Source organism: Sciurus vulgaris, assembly GCF_902686455.1.
Source record: "Sciurus vulgaris genome assembly, chromosome: 6".
NCBI classification, from domain to species: domain Eukaryota; kingdom Metazoa; phylum Chordata; class Mammalia; order Rodentia; family Sciuridae; genus Sciurus; species Sciurus vulgaris.
In genome coordinates, this window is record NC_136466.1 from 35,379,432 (window position 1) to 35,396,642 (window position 17,211).

The 17,211-nt window shown below is 39.4% G+C and overlaps 1 protein-coding gene across 1 annotated transcript in view; it reads right to left on the minus strand.

Annotated features, from left to right (window-relative positions):
* Positions 1-1,739: 1,739 nt before the first annotated feature.
* RNF130 (ring finger protein 130) overlaps positions 1,740-17,211 on the minus strand; it is a 126,061-nt gene continuing 110,589 nt past the window's right edge. Inside the window, exon 8 of the mRNA XM_079144199.1 lies at positions 1,740-9,145. Coding sequence (XP_079000325.1) covers positions 9,036-9,145 — 110 coding nt within the window. The 3' untranslated portion in view covers positions 1,740-9,035. The remainder of the gene's footprint in view (positions 9,146-17,211) is intronic.

A 17,211-nucleotide genomic window follows, 5' to 3' on the forward strand; every position in this document is an offset into this window, starting at 1 on the left:
CACTAATCTGCTTTGCCTCTATGGATTTGCCTATTCTGGACATTTCATATCAATCATACAATATGTGGCCTTTTGTGTCTCGTTTCTTTCACTTACCATAATCTGTTCAAGATTCCTTGATGTTGTGGCATGTGTCAGTGCTTCATTTCTTTCTTAGGACTGAATAATTCCATGGCATGAATTTGCCACATTTTGTTTATTCATTCATCAGTTGATGGACATTTGTTTGAGTTTTTTCCTCCTTTTGGCTATAGGGAATAATGCTGCCATGAACATTTGTGTATAAATTTTTGTTCTGTATATGTTTTAAATTCTCTTGGATATACCATATACTTAAGATGTATTATTGGAACATGTGTTAAAGATATGTTTGCTGGGTACAGTGGTGCACAAATGTAATCCCAGCAACTTGGGAGGCTGAGGCAGGAGAATCGAGAGTTCAAAGCCAGCCTCAGCAACTTTATGAGGCCCTAAGCAACTTAGGGAGGCTCTAAGTAACTCTGTGAGACCCTGTCTCTAAATAAAATGCAAAAAAGGGCTAGGGATGTGGCTCAGTGATTAAACATCCCTGGGTTCAATCCCCAGTGCCAAAATAAAAACAAAAACAGAACAAAGAAACAAAGATGTTTGATTTTTTGAGTAACCACCAAACTGTTTTCCAAAGCAGAGGTACCATCTTACACTCCCACCAGCAATGTATGTGAGTTCTAATTTTTCTACATCTCATCACTGTGTTATTGTCCCTTTTATTAGATCCAGTTCTAATGACTAATGAGGTTGGACATCTTTTCATGTGCTTGGTTTGTGTTTTGGGGAGAAATGCCTATTCCTATCTTTTGCCCATTTAAAAATTGGGTTATTTGTTTTGAATTGTAGGAGGTCTTGATATATTCTGGACACTAGAGTGTTAATGGACATATGATGTGAAATTCACTTCTCAAATAATTTTAAATTTGATTCTTATATTAGAGTTGATAAAACTGAAATCTAGGCAGGTAAAATGACTTGCCAAGTTCACACTAGTAATTGGCAGAGATGGTACTGATGTGCAGACCTTTCTGGTTCCGACTCTTTTCTATATATATTGGACACTTGCTGCTTTTGCAATATCCACTTCTCCTTGCTGTGCAGCATAATGATTTTTGTCGTGGGAGCCATTCCTTAGAACTCCCATCTTTTTTCTTTTTTCTTTTTTTTTTTCCCCTTGTGGAGCTGGGAATTGAATCCAGGACCTTGTGCATGCTAGGCAAGTGTTCTACATTGAATTACATCTCTAGCCTTCAGCTCCTGTCTTGCAAGTGAAGCTGAATGTACTCATGGGCTGCAGAAGAGGAGCCCATGTTGGTTGAGGCAATCAGTACAGCCTATCTCTGGGATTACAGTGGCTGGTTTACAGGGCCCAGGCAATGCCATTCTGGTCTGGGCCACATCAGTGGGGTGCTGATGGAGCTACTGGCGACACACTGAACATGTACTTGGTAGAGAAATCTACCCTCAAGAATTTGGAAGTACTTGTTACCACAGATGGACATTTCCTGGAGGAAGCAAAGCTGGCAGATGTGTCCTGCATTTGAGGGTCAAATCGCATCACATCTGCCACAGGCTTTAGCTTTTGGAAGCCACTACATTCCCATTTTACATACCCAGTTTGGGTTGAATTTTCTTTCACCTGCAACCAAGAGTCCTCACTGATATATATTACCACCAACAGTACTCCATGTGGCCAAGAGATTTTTTCAATAAGCTTTTATTGAAATGGTTATATTAGCAAATTTCGCACATACAGGTATACACTATTGACATTTAGGTATATACCATACAATTTCACTACTTAATTATAACCATGTGGACCTAAGAGTTGTGCTGCCCAGAACATTTCCAAGGATTAATAAAATCTGATTGTCAAGAAATCAGTTCACATTGTATTTGCAGGTATCTGTGTTCTAGACAAGCTAAATCCCCCACAGTGAACCCCCAAATTAAGCTAATGATCACTTTTGCTTCTTGAATATTTAATGTGTGTTCTTACTGATACAAACTATCCAATTGTGAATTAAAAGTCAAGTGCATAGTTTCCCTTTTATCCCTCAAGGTGGAAGATAAGTCATTTGCCCTAGTTACATATATCCCAGGCTTCCCCCACCCCAAATTACCTGTGCTATAGTTAGAAAAATAGTTTTATATGCCATCCTCTGGGATGTTGTGCATAGTTAGCAGGAACCTGGAGTAAGAGGGGCTCTTTGAATGACTCAAATATGAAAGGAGTGACTTAAATATTTTCTGAGTATAAAAGTTACTGAGGGTCAAAACCAATTGTGACAGGACTGTGACAGTCTAGGATTGGAAGTAGTCCTTCTCTTGTACAGGAACAGGATATTTCTATTAGGCAATGATGTTCTCCATACTTATGTCAATGTATTCTCCTAGCTGGGAGTCTTTTCTTGTGTAGGTAAGTATGCTTGTCTAGTTTTCTTGGACAGAGCCATTGCCACTTTGAAGTCCATCTTGCTTCCCATTCTTGGCTCAAGACACCAGATTCTGGCTTAAGCACCAGCCAAGGGAGCCCCTTCTCCAACTGGGTTAGCAAGACAGGCCTGGGCTGCCAGGAGGATGAAGGGAGACGGTATCCTCTCTGCCTCTCTCCAGGGTGGCATGTAATCATCACAGGCTAGGCCCCCCACAAAGGTGCTGGGCTGTGGAACCAGGTCATATCTAGTGACTGGGTCCACAGAACACAGCCAGCAATCAGCAGCCTTCCTATTCTAGGAGGAACTTGCTCACCTGAAGGAAAAGAAATGGCTTGGGATGATATATTCTACCTAGACCCTCCCCACCTTTTAAATAAATATATTGGTTCAGTATTTCCTAGTCATTAGAAAAGTCCTTTACTATCACACAGTATAAATACACTTGGACTTAATTATGGAGGAAGGACAATTCCAAAAGCAAATTTGAATTCATGTTATATCAGGCTAATTTAAAAAAAAAATAGCTCAGAAAAATCATCTGTAATTCTTGACATTGCTAGTACATGGAAAGAGAGGGTAGAAAAGATGACAGGGATGAGAAACTGATGAAGGCCAACTCAGTCTTGCCAGGTGACCAACATGCACCTTCCCTGTGCACATGTGCCTACCCCATGAGTGGTGAGTGGACTGGTGAGAAATGAGTTGTCTAAATGTCCCAGGGGATGGAGGGTCCATTGCAGCTGAGAGAAGTGTGCTGATGATGACTTCCTGCTCCTGGCTTTTCCACAGGAGGATGTGTGTGGCTTACAAAAGTGCTCACTGCTGAGCACAGTGACATCCTTGGCTCTGAGGTCTATGACACCTCCAGTTCCAATCCTTCATAACATGTGCATGTGGAGGAGTTAACAGGAGAAGCTTAGAGAACCCAGGGCAGAGGCCTGAGCAACTTCAGCAGCACTGAACCTTTCTGAAGGTTTAATACTCAAGTTGTATGAGATTCAAAGACTTTTTTTTTTAAACCTTTTGTACTAAAGCTTTTCCCTTCTTCCCCAAGCTTGAGTGAAGAAAACAGAAAAATGGCTGAGGCTAGGGTGAAGTGAAGGAGGGAAAACCCAAGTGATGGGCCAGGTGGTCCCCAGGGGTCTTCTAGGAATCCTCAGAACCATATCTTGGATGCAAAAGGGTAGTCCTTTCACTGGTTGAAGTTGATGGCTCCCTCCCCCTCCACAGTCACTTTGAACTGGTAGGGTCACAGTTCTGGAAAATGTAAGGAACTGCTTTTATTCCACATCTGCTGGAGGCCCACTCGACCTCTCTTGTTTGAGGTTCAGTTTGCTGGATCACCCGGGACACCCACAAGAAAGAGGAAAACTTCCCAACTCTATGAATGCCTCGGAGGAGGAGTTCCAGGGCTACAGGGGGCCTCCTGAGCCCCCTTCAGCCAGGCTCCAGGAGACTGGTAGAACTTTTCCCAACTCACAGGCTCAGGGGTTCCTTCATAATTTGCTTTCCCTGATGTTTCACAGGATAGTCAGGAAAACAATTACACACAGACAGCAAAATTCAGGCATCTTACCCCCACCAACTTCCTCCTGTCTTTTCTCTGATGTTGCAATGTTTAGAATCCATATGGTATTTCCCAGTCCTTTGGCAAGGATCTTAACCACATCCCAGATTATCCTTTCCCCAAAGGACTAACATAATGGTGTGTCAAATCTTTGGAATGATGTACCCACAAGGTCAAAATAAAGGATGAAACTCCATGCACCTAACTTGTAACAACTGCCCTTATCAGGATCTGCTGAGGGAAGGCACTTATTTTCAGCTGTGGTGTCAGAACATTCAGCCCTGTGATACTGATCCCTTTCTCTTATCTCCCTATGCTGCCTGAGAATGGGAGCAAAGATTGAGTTTAACCACATTAAACTTCTGCTTTGCATGACACTGAAGATGAGAGAATAAGAACCAGTCGTTCTGTTTTTCTCACAGAGGGAAATTACATTCAAGGGTTTTCTAAACTGGTTGCCTTCAGTAGTGCCTTTTGTCCATATTTTAAATGTCAGTGTCCCCAGGGTTTTATCACAAGCCTGGTGCTTGTGTCACTGGGTAATTCCAGCCCATCTCGCTGCCACCATCATCTGAACTGAGTGTACCCTCTAGTGAGGATGTCTGGTGTGCATGTGTCTAATGTATAAGCTTCTGCATGGGGTGGGGGTGAGGGAAGATGGGGGGCACCTAAGAGATTGTGATTACATGGAGACAATTTTGGTAGGGCTTGGTGGCATGTGTATTTAAAACGTGGCTTCACAGGAATTCTAATGCAGGAGGAGCCACAAGTGATCACCATCCCCTCAGCAGACCTTTACCTGAGATTAGCTCAGTATCTCCACACCTCCCTCTAGGGACCCTGCCAGCCCCAGACTTAAAGTGACTCAAAAAGGACTCTCCCTGGGTCTAATATCAACCAGTCACTGTGATTGGAAACCTAGGCTTCTACTTCCTCCTATAACTCCTTCCTTTCATTCCTACTTTCAGTTAATCCCAGGTCTGGGGGCTAATTGTGAAAGTCCTTTCCTCTGCCATGACGTTTTAGAGGTAGGCCCCAGTACTCCAGGCCACTCTACTACCCATCTGCCCCCCTTCCCCCAGGCAGCTCATTCATTCTCTTTCCACAGATTGGAATTTGGACCTCCCCAAGCAAAGACTTGGGGGCCCAGGAAGTGCAACCCCAGCTTCCTGGCGGATGCCTCAGCTCCTCAGCCCTCACCTGGCTCCCACACTCCCTCTTAGCCCTTCTGTTCAGGCCTCTCCAAGGTGGCAGTGCCATCCCCTTCATCTCTGCCCCTCTTTCTCTTCAAGACACCCTCATTTCACTTGGTCTTTCATCTCAGTTGGTTGTTGATCTTCCAGTTTTCTGGAATAATAAAAATTTTACTTATGTTTTGATGCTGGGGACTGAACCCAGGGACTTGTGCATGTTAAGCACAAGCTGTACCACTGAGTTACACCCCCAACCCTCCGAATCTTCATGATCACTGGATCCACCTTAATTCCAAGTATATATGTTAGGCACACAGTGAGAATTTAATAAAGGTCTGTGGACCTTTGTAGTCTTACTTTTTTCCTTCTAAATGCTACATTCTTAAAATCAGTGTTTTTGTTTAATAACACCTATGAGCAACAACCACTGATGAAGGCAACTCCAACTTGAACATGCCTCCTTCCTTTTCTACAGTAGAACCACTGCCCAAGTAAGTAAAGTTAACAGCAAGAGAACATGCTGATTTTTTTCAGTTAAAACCAGTGTTGTTTAGCATGTGGATCAATGAAAGCACTGGATGTGAGGGGTAATAAAAATAGAAGAAGGGCTTTTAAAGTCCACAGGACATTAGTCAAGTTACTAAAACTCAGCAATCTTATTTTAATATCTTTCCCACTCCATATTTTGGCAGCTGGGACTATTGTGGCATAAGGAAAGCTGTCAAGTGCAGCTTTAGCTACAGAGTTACACCAGTGTTCAGAGAAGTGCCACATGGATGTTCCTCCTGGTCAGGCCTGAAAACCACCAGAGGAACTAGAAGATGGAGCAAAGCAGTAAGGAGATGAAGCCTACCTTCGAAAGAAAAACTCACAAAACCTTATGAGGAGTTTTAATTGCATGACAGTGGATCTTGTCTCCCTGAAAGGGGAGCAGAGGTGGGGCCCTAACCAGAGACCTCAAACCTGGCTTTCCACATCAGCCCCCTCTCCCATAACCCTGAAATAGGAGGAAAGGAGGGCTTTGAGAAGTTCCTCCCTTAGGATAGTAAAGATTCCCAAACTTATGCCTTTGCATTTTTACTATCATAACCTGATTCCCAGCTGACGATGCTCTGGCTGCTCCTACTCCATGTGCATCATGTGGCATATGCCAGTGTTTCTGCTCTGCTTGGGGATTGGGGTGGAGGTGGTACAGGAGGGAGAGGCCGGCAACGGGCCTAGCTCAGAATAGTCCATTGGAGGTATGGAGGGTTTGTGGTGCAAAAAGTTCACTCTTTGGCTCTTTCCCTTCTTCAAACAGGTATCCCCACCACCACCAGAGAAAATGAGAAATTATCACATTTCCTGACTAATAACCACCACTGGTGGTAAGACTTGCAGCAACCAAGATACTCACCTGTCACAGAAGCTGCTCTCTGCTTCCTGAGCTGCTCAGAGGCAGAGGTGCTAGCTGACAAATCTGGCACAGCAAGCAGAAACAGCAGTCTTGGCTCCCTGTCAGGGTTCCAGGAGTGGCTCAGCAAGGAGTCCTGGCAGCACAGCTGCTGGAAGGGAGACTTATCTGGGATAAAAAAAATGCCATTCTCTATTCCCAAAGTACATGTCCTTGATGAAGAAGTCAGTGTCCTTCCTGACAAAGACAGGCCATTCTATAGCTGAGCCAGAGGGTGGCCTGGATTTTCAGAAAAAGGGTGTCAAGCTGGGATCTGGAGCACCATTCTGAGTAAATTCCCTTGTAAGAAATACTTCCTTGGCTATTCTATAGCAAACATGTGCTCCAGACTTCTCAAAATTCAAATATTTAATCAATAGATTTTAGAGGACACAATTTAAAACATTTCTTCTCAAGCAATTTCATTCCTTTTTAGTAAAGAAACTCTTCTGAGTAGAGTTTAGCACACATGCCTTTGTAAGATGGCACAGATCAGAAGAAAATGCTATGTCAGGATCTGAGATGTGATTTTGGGAAAACAAGGTCATGGTACAGACAACATGGCAATACTCAGAACGAAGTTATCTTATCTGTCCAATGAGCCAAACCAAACACAAATTCAGGTGCACTTCTGGAGCTCTGGCAGACTGAGACACATTCTCACCGAGAGTCCAATGAGGCAAACCTGTCTTCTGAAAGACACTCTCTTGAAACTATTTATCAAAAATATTTTTATAGTACAAAGACTATAAAAAGGAAAACAAACAAAAGCCCTTGGTAAACAGTAAAAAGCAAAAGCAGTTTAGACCTTTAAGATCTGCCCTGTTCCAGCCTCAAATTATTAAAACAAAATGTTTCTGCTCACCCTGCTGTGGCATTCTTAAAAACTGTCACCATTCTGATTCTCTGAAGTTCTCTTTTGTTTCAGGTACACCTGGGTCTTGAGTGCCTTAGTGACATGTTACAAGAAAGATGCTGTTAAAGAGAAGCCACATGTGCAAAGATGGCAAGTGTTCATTTCAAACTTACGTTCTACAAGAGAGCCACTACAAATAACAGGGCGGGGATTTGTGTGTCTGCTTGGTTTGTGGTCAAATGCAAGGAATCTGGAAGTGAAAGGTGCCATTCTCATAACAAGAATCTGAATCCTTGACACCTTCTACACAGCTCATATGAATAAGAAGCAGCAGACTGAACTATGGCGTGACCTTTTGCAAAAAAGGACTTGTAGATTTGTTTTATAAATTTGCTCATCTTGGTTCCGTGCTGGGATTACTTATAGGATACAAGTTTCTCATTGTGTTAACTTGATGTCAGCCTGGGTGTGTGGGAATGGCATATGTGTTCATGATGCCCACCATGCTGGCTGCCACATCCTTTTCTGTAGGCCTGCCTGCTGACGCTCCAGTGCCTTCCTCATGCTGGCTCCGAAGCTGGAGGGAAAGATTTGTGCTGGACCAATGAAGACTGAAGAAAAGTCCTCATCTGGGATCTAGCAGCAGGAAGGTGGTTTGATCTTCTTAATAAAACATTCAAAATTGTTCAGATGTTGCAAACACTGGCTGTGCCTCCAAGGTCAGTGTGCCCAAGAGGACTGCTAGACTCTCTGGTGCTATCTCCCCACACACACCTCAGGGTTGGCAGGTAGACAAGTCCACAGGCTGTGGAGACTAGGGGGCCTTCAATGTTTAGTAGCTACATAAACGCTTGTCACCTTATGTCATGCTCAACACAGATGCTGGAAAATGCCCAAGCAGATGACTGTCACCACCACACAGAGACCCTGTCCCCATGGCCTGCATCTGCCAAGGCTGAGCTCTGTTGGGAAATGGGTTGTCAGAGTTTCAGAAGAGGTACAAAACACAAGGCTTTCTCTCAGTTCCCTACAGAAAGAGGCCCTTTAACAGGAAAACAGGACAAAATAGAGCATGTCAAGGAGCTGTGACTCGTGCTCTGCATCGGTGGAAGCTTCACTTGCAGGCTTTAGTATGTATTGTAAGTAAGGATCACAAAAAGTATTTTTAAAAAACCCCAATGCCACCCCAACACAGAATAGCATGTGATTATTCAGGGACATGTTTGCAATGCAACCTTAACCCCTGACCCCTGCCTCTTCTCTGGAAATGGCCAGGCCTATTGGGTGCCTATGTTCAGTGGCCAACTTTGGGCAGGCATTCCGTACCACGAGGCTCACCTGGGCAATAATGCTGTTCTCAAAGCCTCACTTTGGGGGAACTTTGCAATTTAACCCTGAACCCCAAACTGTGCTTGGAATCATTCTTCCAAAATGGACGCTGAGAAGAATACAAAATAAGAAAGGTGATCATAAAGCAAATCACAAAAGAAGTGACCCCTAATAGCCCATTTTTTAAAAATCAGGTTTTGTTCTCATCATACATGTCCAAAGAAGGTTCAATTGTGGAGAATTCGCTTTCATACACCAGGCTCCGAGGGGACAAGGAATTTCGGTGAAAGAAGTGACCACCTAAAAAAGGAACAATAAAAATAGACTTAGTACAGGTCATCAGCCTCCATTTCTCACACAGCTTCCAAGGAAAGAATGTGGATCATCTTTGAAATACCTAATTTTCTCAAATGTCCCCTTCATATTGGCCTCTTATTATTACAGAAAGGAAAAGAATGCATGTATTCTTCAATGTACAACACTTCATATAACTTCATTTTTTGTGGTGTTGGGATTGAACCCAGGGCCTTGAGTTTGCTAAACAAGTGCTCTACCACTGAGACACATTCCCAGCCCTTTAAGCACACTTTAAACATATATGTTCTCATGTTTTGATCCCCCAGTGATTTACTACTGTAAATCTTCAAATAAAATCTGCTCTTAAAGATTTCTCTTACATATTTGAACACCTCTTCCTATGGAGAATTCGTACCCTACCCTGCCTACTTACCCTTCTTCTCTAAGCAACTGTTCTCAGCTGACTATGGGGGTTGGGTGAGCAGAGCCCCTCCATCAGCTGGGCTGACTTGGAGATTTGGGTGGTGATTTTGAGGCTCTGATAATGGATTTAAAAGTTTTTAATTATATGGTTTAGTCAATTAAATCCATGCATTTATTTTTTTTACATGATTTTTTAAAAAATGGAATCCATGCTAGTAAAGTGCTTTACCATTATACGAAAACTACACTAATGGAGCTTTATGTATTGAAATTGGGTATTTTAAATTCTGCAACCTTGTTCTTATTTTTCAAATAGTGTAATGGGCAGGGAGGAGAGGAAGCCTGTTGGTTCACATACTAGCACATGAGGGTGTAGGACCCCTATTCTCTATTTTTGCAGAGCTGGGGATTGAACCCAGGATCTTGTGCTTATGAGGCAAGCACTCTACCAACTGAGATATATAACCAGCACCCCCTATTTTCTTGTTCAACTTCATTATGTTAAAAATCTTCTGCTTGTAAAAAAGTAGGATGAATTCAAAGATGTTTGCTGTCTATAAAAAGCAGCCCTCAGAGAGTAAGTCCCCAAGTAAAATTTGAGATGTTTGAACTCTGACAACTGAGTCTCAGCCCTCAGATGGATTTGCATGATCCAGCAGCACCAGAGGGAAAGTTTTTTTTTTTTTTTTAAAGCTAATTGTTAAGGAGGTTTTTCTCTCTATAGAAAGAACTAAAGCCATCAGAAGTGGAAATGACCTTTTTCTGGTAGGGTAGTGATCAGATGACAGCAAATCTTTGTCAAGCGCTGCCCACCCCTCAAACCCCCCAAACAAACCTTCAAACACAGTCAGAATGGAGTTTAGGACTCTAGCTCAGTGGTAGAGTGTGTGCTTGGCATGCATGAGGCTCAATCCCCAGCACCAAAATATAAAAGTAAAAAGATTTAAAAAAGGGTCAGAACTTAAACCAGTAACTTAGAGCTATTAACCTTGTGAAAAATATAACACCAAGAGAAAAACATACAAGCAGCTGAATGTCAGAGAAAGGCATGATGCTAGCTTTGCCAAGGAGAACAACATATTTTTTGATACTTGAAGAAATACCATTTCCTGACCAACTGATTTTTTAAATAGTTGTTGTTATTGACTACACAGAGCTATTAAGTAAACTCTTAAGAGAAGTATGACCAATATACAGATAATTGTACAGACTGTAAGCTCAATGAATCTCCACAGAGTGTACAGCCATGAAATCACAGCTGCATCAAGAAACAGAACATCAACAGCACACCCTCAGGTAACCCCCAATCACATTTTACCCTCTCCTCTCCCCTGGAAAAACCAGAATCAGATTTCTCATACATAGTTTAAATTTAAAATTTCACATAATTGGAAACACATTATATACTGTTCTGCCTATATTCTTTGAGATAATACTATGCTGTAACATTCATGGAATGTCATCTGTTAGGGAGCTACTTTGAATATAGATGCGGGGAATATTCTTGTATCTATTTTTCCCCCTTTTGGTACTGAGGATTGAACCCAGGAGTGCTTTACTACTGGGATACATCCCTAGTCCTTTTCATATTTTGAGATAGTGCCTGGCTAAGGTGCTGAGGTTGGCTTCAAACTTGTGATCCTCCTGCCTCAGCCTCCTGAGTCTGCTTGGATTACAGGCATGAACCAGACTTGTGTGGATCTTCTGCACACATGTGCATGCAGCTTTCTTGGGTTATGCCTAGGAGTGGAATGGCTGGGTTTGGGGGTATGTATATATACAGCTTCAGCACACTAGCAGTTTTCCAAAGTAGCTGTACCAATTTTTACTGCCATCAGTAAGTGAAAATTTCATTCATTCTGTATTGGTTCTAATATTTGATGCTTTGTTTTTCATTTTAGCACTTCTTGTGGGTGTATAATGGTATTTCATTGTGGCTTTAATTTACATTAGCTTGATAACTAAATAGGATGAACACTTTTCATGTATCTTTAGGCTATTTGTATATATGATTCATCCTGAAATGTCCACTTATTTCTTTTCCTCATTTTCCCATCAGGTTGTCAGATGTTTTCTAAAATCTTTATTCTGAATGAGTTATTTGAATTATAAATATTGTAGGAATCTTGTTCCAAAATAGTATGTTCTGATGCATAGAATTTCTTAATTTTAGTGTAGACCAACTTATCTATCTTATGGTTCATGCATTTTTGAGTCCTATTTAAGAACTCTCTGCCTATCTCTTTACCAAAAATGAAAGGGTTTGAAGATATTCTGCTTTATATTTTAGAAGCCTCATTGTTTTACCTTTCACATTTATTTATTTATTTGGTATCAGGAATTGGACCCAGCGGTGCTTAACCACTGAGCCACATACCCAGCCTTTTTTATTTTTTATTTTGAAATAGGCTCTTACTAAGTTGCTTAGGGCCTTGTTGAATTGCTGAGGCTGGTCTCGAACTTGTGATCCTTCTTTGTTAGCCTCCTGAGTCACTGGGTTACAGGCATGTGCACTGTGCCCAGCTACCTTTCAAATTTAAATATATAATCTATTTCAAGTTCATTTTTGAGTAGGGTGTAAAGTAGGAATTAAGACTAATTTTTTTTTCTGTATAGAAATTAAGATGACCCAGAAACATCTTTAAAAGACTGTCCTTAGCTAGGCTAGGCCTGAAATCCCAGCTGCTTGCAAGGCTGAGGGAGGAGGATTACAGCCTAGGTAACTTAGTAAGACCCTTAACAGTAACTCTGAGACCCTGACTCAAAATAAAAAATAAAAAGAACTGGGAATATAGCTCAGAGGTAAAGTGCCCCAGACTAAATTCCCAGTAAACAACAAAAACAAAAAACAAAACAAAACAAAAAAACTATCCTTATCCCCACTGTCATGCAGTTCTACCTTGACCATGAGTTAAGTGTACATAAATATGTGTGGTTTTTTTGAAATATAATCTGTCCTATTAAGTTATTTGTTCCTCCTTGAATCAATACCTCACTGTCTTAATTACTGTAGCTTTATAAACAATCTTGATTTACAATTCTGTGAGTCCTTCAGCTTTGTTATCCTTCAAGATTGTCTTGTCCCAGTCACACAGGAGGTTGAGGCAGGGGGATTGCAAGTTGGAGGCCAATCTGGGCAATTTAGTAAAACCTTTGTCTCAAAATAAGTAAGATAAAATAGAGTTGGGGATGTAGCTCAGTGGTTTGCTTACCTAGCATGTGGGAGACCCTGAGTTCCCCCAGTACCACCGGTGGGGTGGGTGGGGAGAGAAGATTGTTTTGTTATTCTTACCTTTTTCTATATTAATTCTAGAATCAGTTTGAGAAGTTAAACATACACAAAGACTTCCCTACTGGGATATGACTGAATTTTCAGGGAATTTACTGATAAGCTGGGAAAATTAACACATTTATAATTGTGGATTTTCCAATTTATCAACTTGTTATATAAATTTATTTAGGTGATCTTTAATTTTCTCAATAATATGTAATAGTTTTCTTACACAAGTCTTGCATATCTTAGATATACGACATTCATTTGATGCTTTTTGAAAATGGCAAAAAATTTGAATATCTCACTTTTAATTGCTTGTTTTGGTGTATGGAAATACAACTTTCAGTTGCACAGCAGGTATTCTCATTTACAATCTTAGGGAAAGTGTTTCCAATATTTTACTGATAAGTATGATGTTTGCTCTGATTTTGAAAAATACCCATTATTAAGAGAAGAAAGTCCTATTTTTCCTCGTTTGTTAAAAAAGTTTTTTTTTTGTTTTTTTTTTTTTAACTGGGAATTGAATGCATGGGTACTTTACCACTGAGCTACACCCAGTCCTTTTTATATTTTTGAGACAGGGTCTTGTTAAGATGCTGTGGTTAGCCTCAAACTTGTGATCCTCCTGCCTCAGCCTCCCGAGTAAGGTAAAATTAGAGATGTCCACGGCACATGAACCCAAAAGTTCCTTTTTAAAAAATCAGGAACAAGTGTTGAATTTTTGCAAGTGATTTTTCTATATCTATATGAATTTCCTTTTATTCTGTTAATGTGTTGAATCACACTGATTTTCAACCTTGCATTTTTTTTTTAAAGTATAGCAAAATTTATTAGAAGGGGAAAGGCACTCTCAAGGGAGAGAGTGTGGTCCTCTGAGAGAGGAAAGTGACCAACCTTACATTTTTTAATACGTTCAATTTGGTTGTAATGTTTTCTCTACTCACACATGCTGTCAGATTTATTCAGCCAATCTTTTGTTTAAAACATTTCCATCTATATTCATAAGCTAAATTAACTTATATTTTTCCTTTCTTGGGGTGTTCTTGTAACAATCTGGTGTTAATGCTATGCTAATCTCATAGAAGGATTTGCTCAATTTTCCTCTTTTTCTCTTGTCCGGACAAATTTGTATAAGACTAGTGTTATTTTCTTTGAGGGAGTATTTTAAATGATGGGTCCAATTTATTGCCTAGATGTGGGAGAAGTCGGATTTCCTATTTCTTCCGAATTTTGATAATTGTGTTTTTTCAAGGAATTTGTCACCTTCATTTAATTTTTAGACTTTACTGACAAAGTTCTCATAACATTCTTTCATTATTTTTTATTGTGGCAAAAGTATATAACAAAATTTGCCGTCTTGACCATTTTTAAGTATACAGTTCAGTAATGGTAAATACATTTCACATTGTTATAAAATAAATCTGCAGAACTTTTCAACTTACAAATCTGAAACTCTACACTCATTAAACAACTATCCTTTCCCCTCCCCACAACCTGTGGTAACCACTATTCTACTTTGTTTCTTTGTACTTATTATTTTTAATGTGTATATGCTTTGTAGTGATGTGTCCTCTTTTTTCATTCCTAATATTGGATTTTTCTTCTTGATCAGCAGATCAAATTAATCAGTCTTCTTAAAGAAACATTTCTGTTTTTTTAAAATTGTGTTTGTTTTCCAAGGAATTAAATTATGATAATTATTTCCTTCATTGGATTTAACTTGTTATGTGAAAGAAATGCTTCTAACATTGATTTCTACATTTTCTGCATTTATGGTCACAGATTTCCCTCTAACATAGCTCTAGTTGCTTCAAATTTCAGTATGTCATATTTTATCAACATGCAATCAAATACCTAAAATTTCCACTGCAATTTCTTGACTCATGAGTTCTTTTTTAGAAACTTTCTTCCTTCCTTCCTTCCTTCCTTCCTCCCTCCCTCCCTCCCTTCCTTCCTTTCTTTGTGGTACTGGGGATTGAACTCCGTGTCTCTTACATGCCAGGCAAGTGCTCTACCACTGAGCTATGTGTCCCCAGCACCACACTGATTAAGTTGAAACATTTGAGGATCATTGTAATTAGTTTCCCCCATTTTAAAATTTGTGCATTATAGTTGTACATATTGATGGGATTTGTTGTTACATATTCAAACATGCACACAATATATAACAATATAATTTGGCCAATATCTCTCCACAGCATTTCCCACCTTTCGCTACCTCCTACTCCTTGCTAATTATTGGGTTTGTAACCCAATTCCACTGGTAAAATGATTAGTCTGTATGATTTCAATCCATATATATTTCCATATATATTTGTTGAAATGTGTTTTATGACTCAGCAGCGGTACACCTAAAAATAGTAAATGTCCTTTGATGAGTGTTTTTATATATTAAACATAATGTATATTTAAAATATCTTGACTGTTAATTGTGGTGTTCAAACCTGAGTATTTGCTCATTATCAAGAGATACATTTAAGTAATAGAGGAATTGTCTATTTCTGCTTTTGTATCCATTAAGTTTTACTCCTTACATTTTGAGGATATATTAAGTACATCTATTTAAAACTGTTTTCTTCATGATGGATCAACATTTTAATCATTATGAAATGTCTTTTATCTTAAAACAGTGTCTGATATTCAGAAAAATTTTTTTTATTATCATTTATATGGTATATTTCCCTATCATTTTACTTTGTCTCCTTATAGCAAGGATATATCACATATACATGTGTGTGTATATAAATTTAAAACTAGTTTATCTTTGTGTCTTTAAACATTCATTTATATTCATTACTAACATATTAGGATTTAAATCTGTAATTGTATTCCTTATTCCATTTGCCCCACCTGTTCTATGTTATTTCTTTTTTATTTCTCCTCTCCTTTAAAAATTTTTTTTTCTTAATATTTTAGTTGTAGGGCTAGGGATATAGCTCAGTTGGTAGATTGCTTGCCTCACAAGCATAAGACCCTGGGTTCAATCCCCAGCACTGCAAAAAATAAAAAACAAAACAAAAAAATTAGTTGTAGATGAACACAACAATTTTGTTTAGTTATGTTTTTATGTAGTACTGAGGATCAAACCCAGTGCTTCAGAAGTGGCAGGCAAGTGCTCTACCACTGAGTCACTAGTCTAAAGGTTATTTTACTCAATTTTTAGTTGTTATGATAGATTATGACATGTATCCATGCTTTATTAAAATCTACTATAAATTAGTACTTTTACTTATCCTGGACAATGCCACTATCTTAGAGCACTTTTATTTCATTAATTTCCTTCTATTTGTGCAGTTGATATCAAGTGATCTCTGTAAGACATTATTATTAGTACTGTAGACATCATTATTAGTACTGTATACATCAATAACCATTTAGATTCACCTACGTATTTACCCTTTCTGCTGCTCTTTATTCTTACTGCATCTCCATATTGTCATCTGGGATCATTTTCTTTCAGCTTGAACAATTCCCTCTTAATATTTCTGTTTGTTGGAAGACGTTTTATTTCATCTTTAATTGTGGTATTTTTTTCCCTAGGTATTTAGGCTGACAGGGTTTTTCCCCCCTTTAACAAGTCACTCCACTGTTTTGTGGCTCCCTTCTCTCTTTCCCTCTCTTCCTGTACTGGGAATTGAATCCAGGGCTCCTGCAACCCTTTTTACTCAAGTTGATCAGGCTGGCCTTGAACTTGTGATCCTTCTGCTTCAGCCTCCTACATGGAGGTTCCTTCTACATGATTCTCATTGTTTCTGCAAGACACCAACTCTAAGTATTCTGTTGTTATTTTAGAAGTAATGTATCTTTTTAAAAAATAACCTTATTTATTTTTTTAATGTGATGCTGAGGATAAATCCCAGTGCCACTGAGCCATAACCCCAGCCCCAGAAGTAATGTATCTTATGTTGGAGAAGAAAAGCAAAACTGGAGGACTCACTTCCTAATTCCAAGATACCACAAAATTACAGTAATCAAGACAATGTGGTACTCATATAATGATAGGTATAGAGATTAAAGGAATAAAATTGAGAGTCGAGAAATAAAATCATACATCTATGATCAATTCATTCATGAAAAGAATGCCAAAGACCATTTGAAGAGGCAAAGAATAGTCTCTTTAACAAATGGTAATTGAGAAAGTATAATTTGTCATAAACAGAAAAAGATGCTCAACATCATTAGTCATTAGAGGAATGCAATGAAACTGGGTTCCTACCTAACATCATATATAAATATTAATTCCAACTTGATCAAACACTTAAGTGTAAGTCTAAAACTACAAAACTATAAAAATCCTAGATGTTTTTGTGATTTGAAATGGATCTTAAAATAGATATCATTTAGAAATGTCATTATTAGGGGCTGGGTCTTT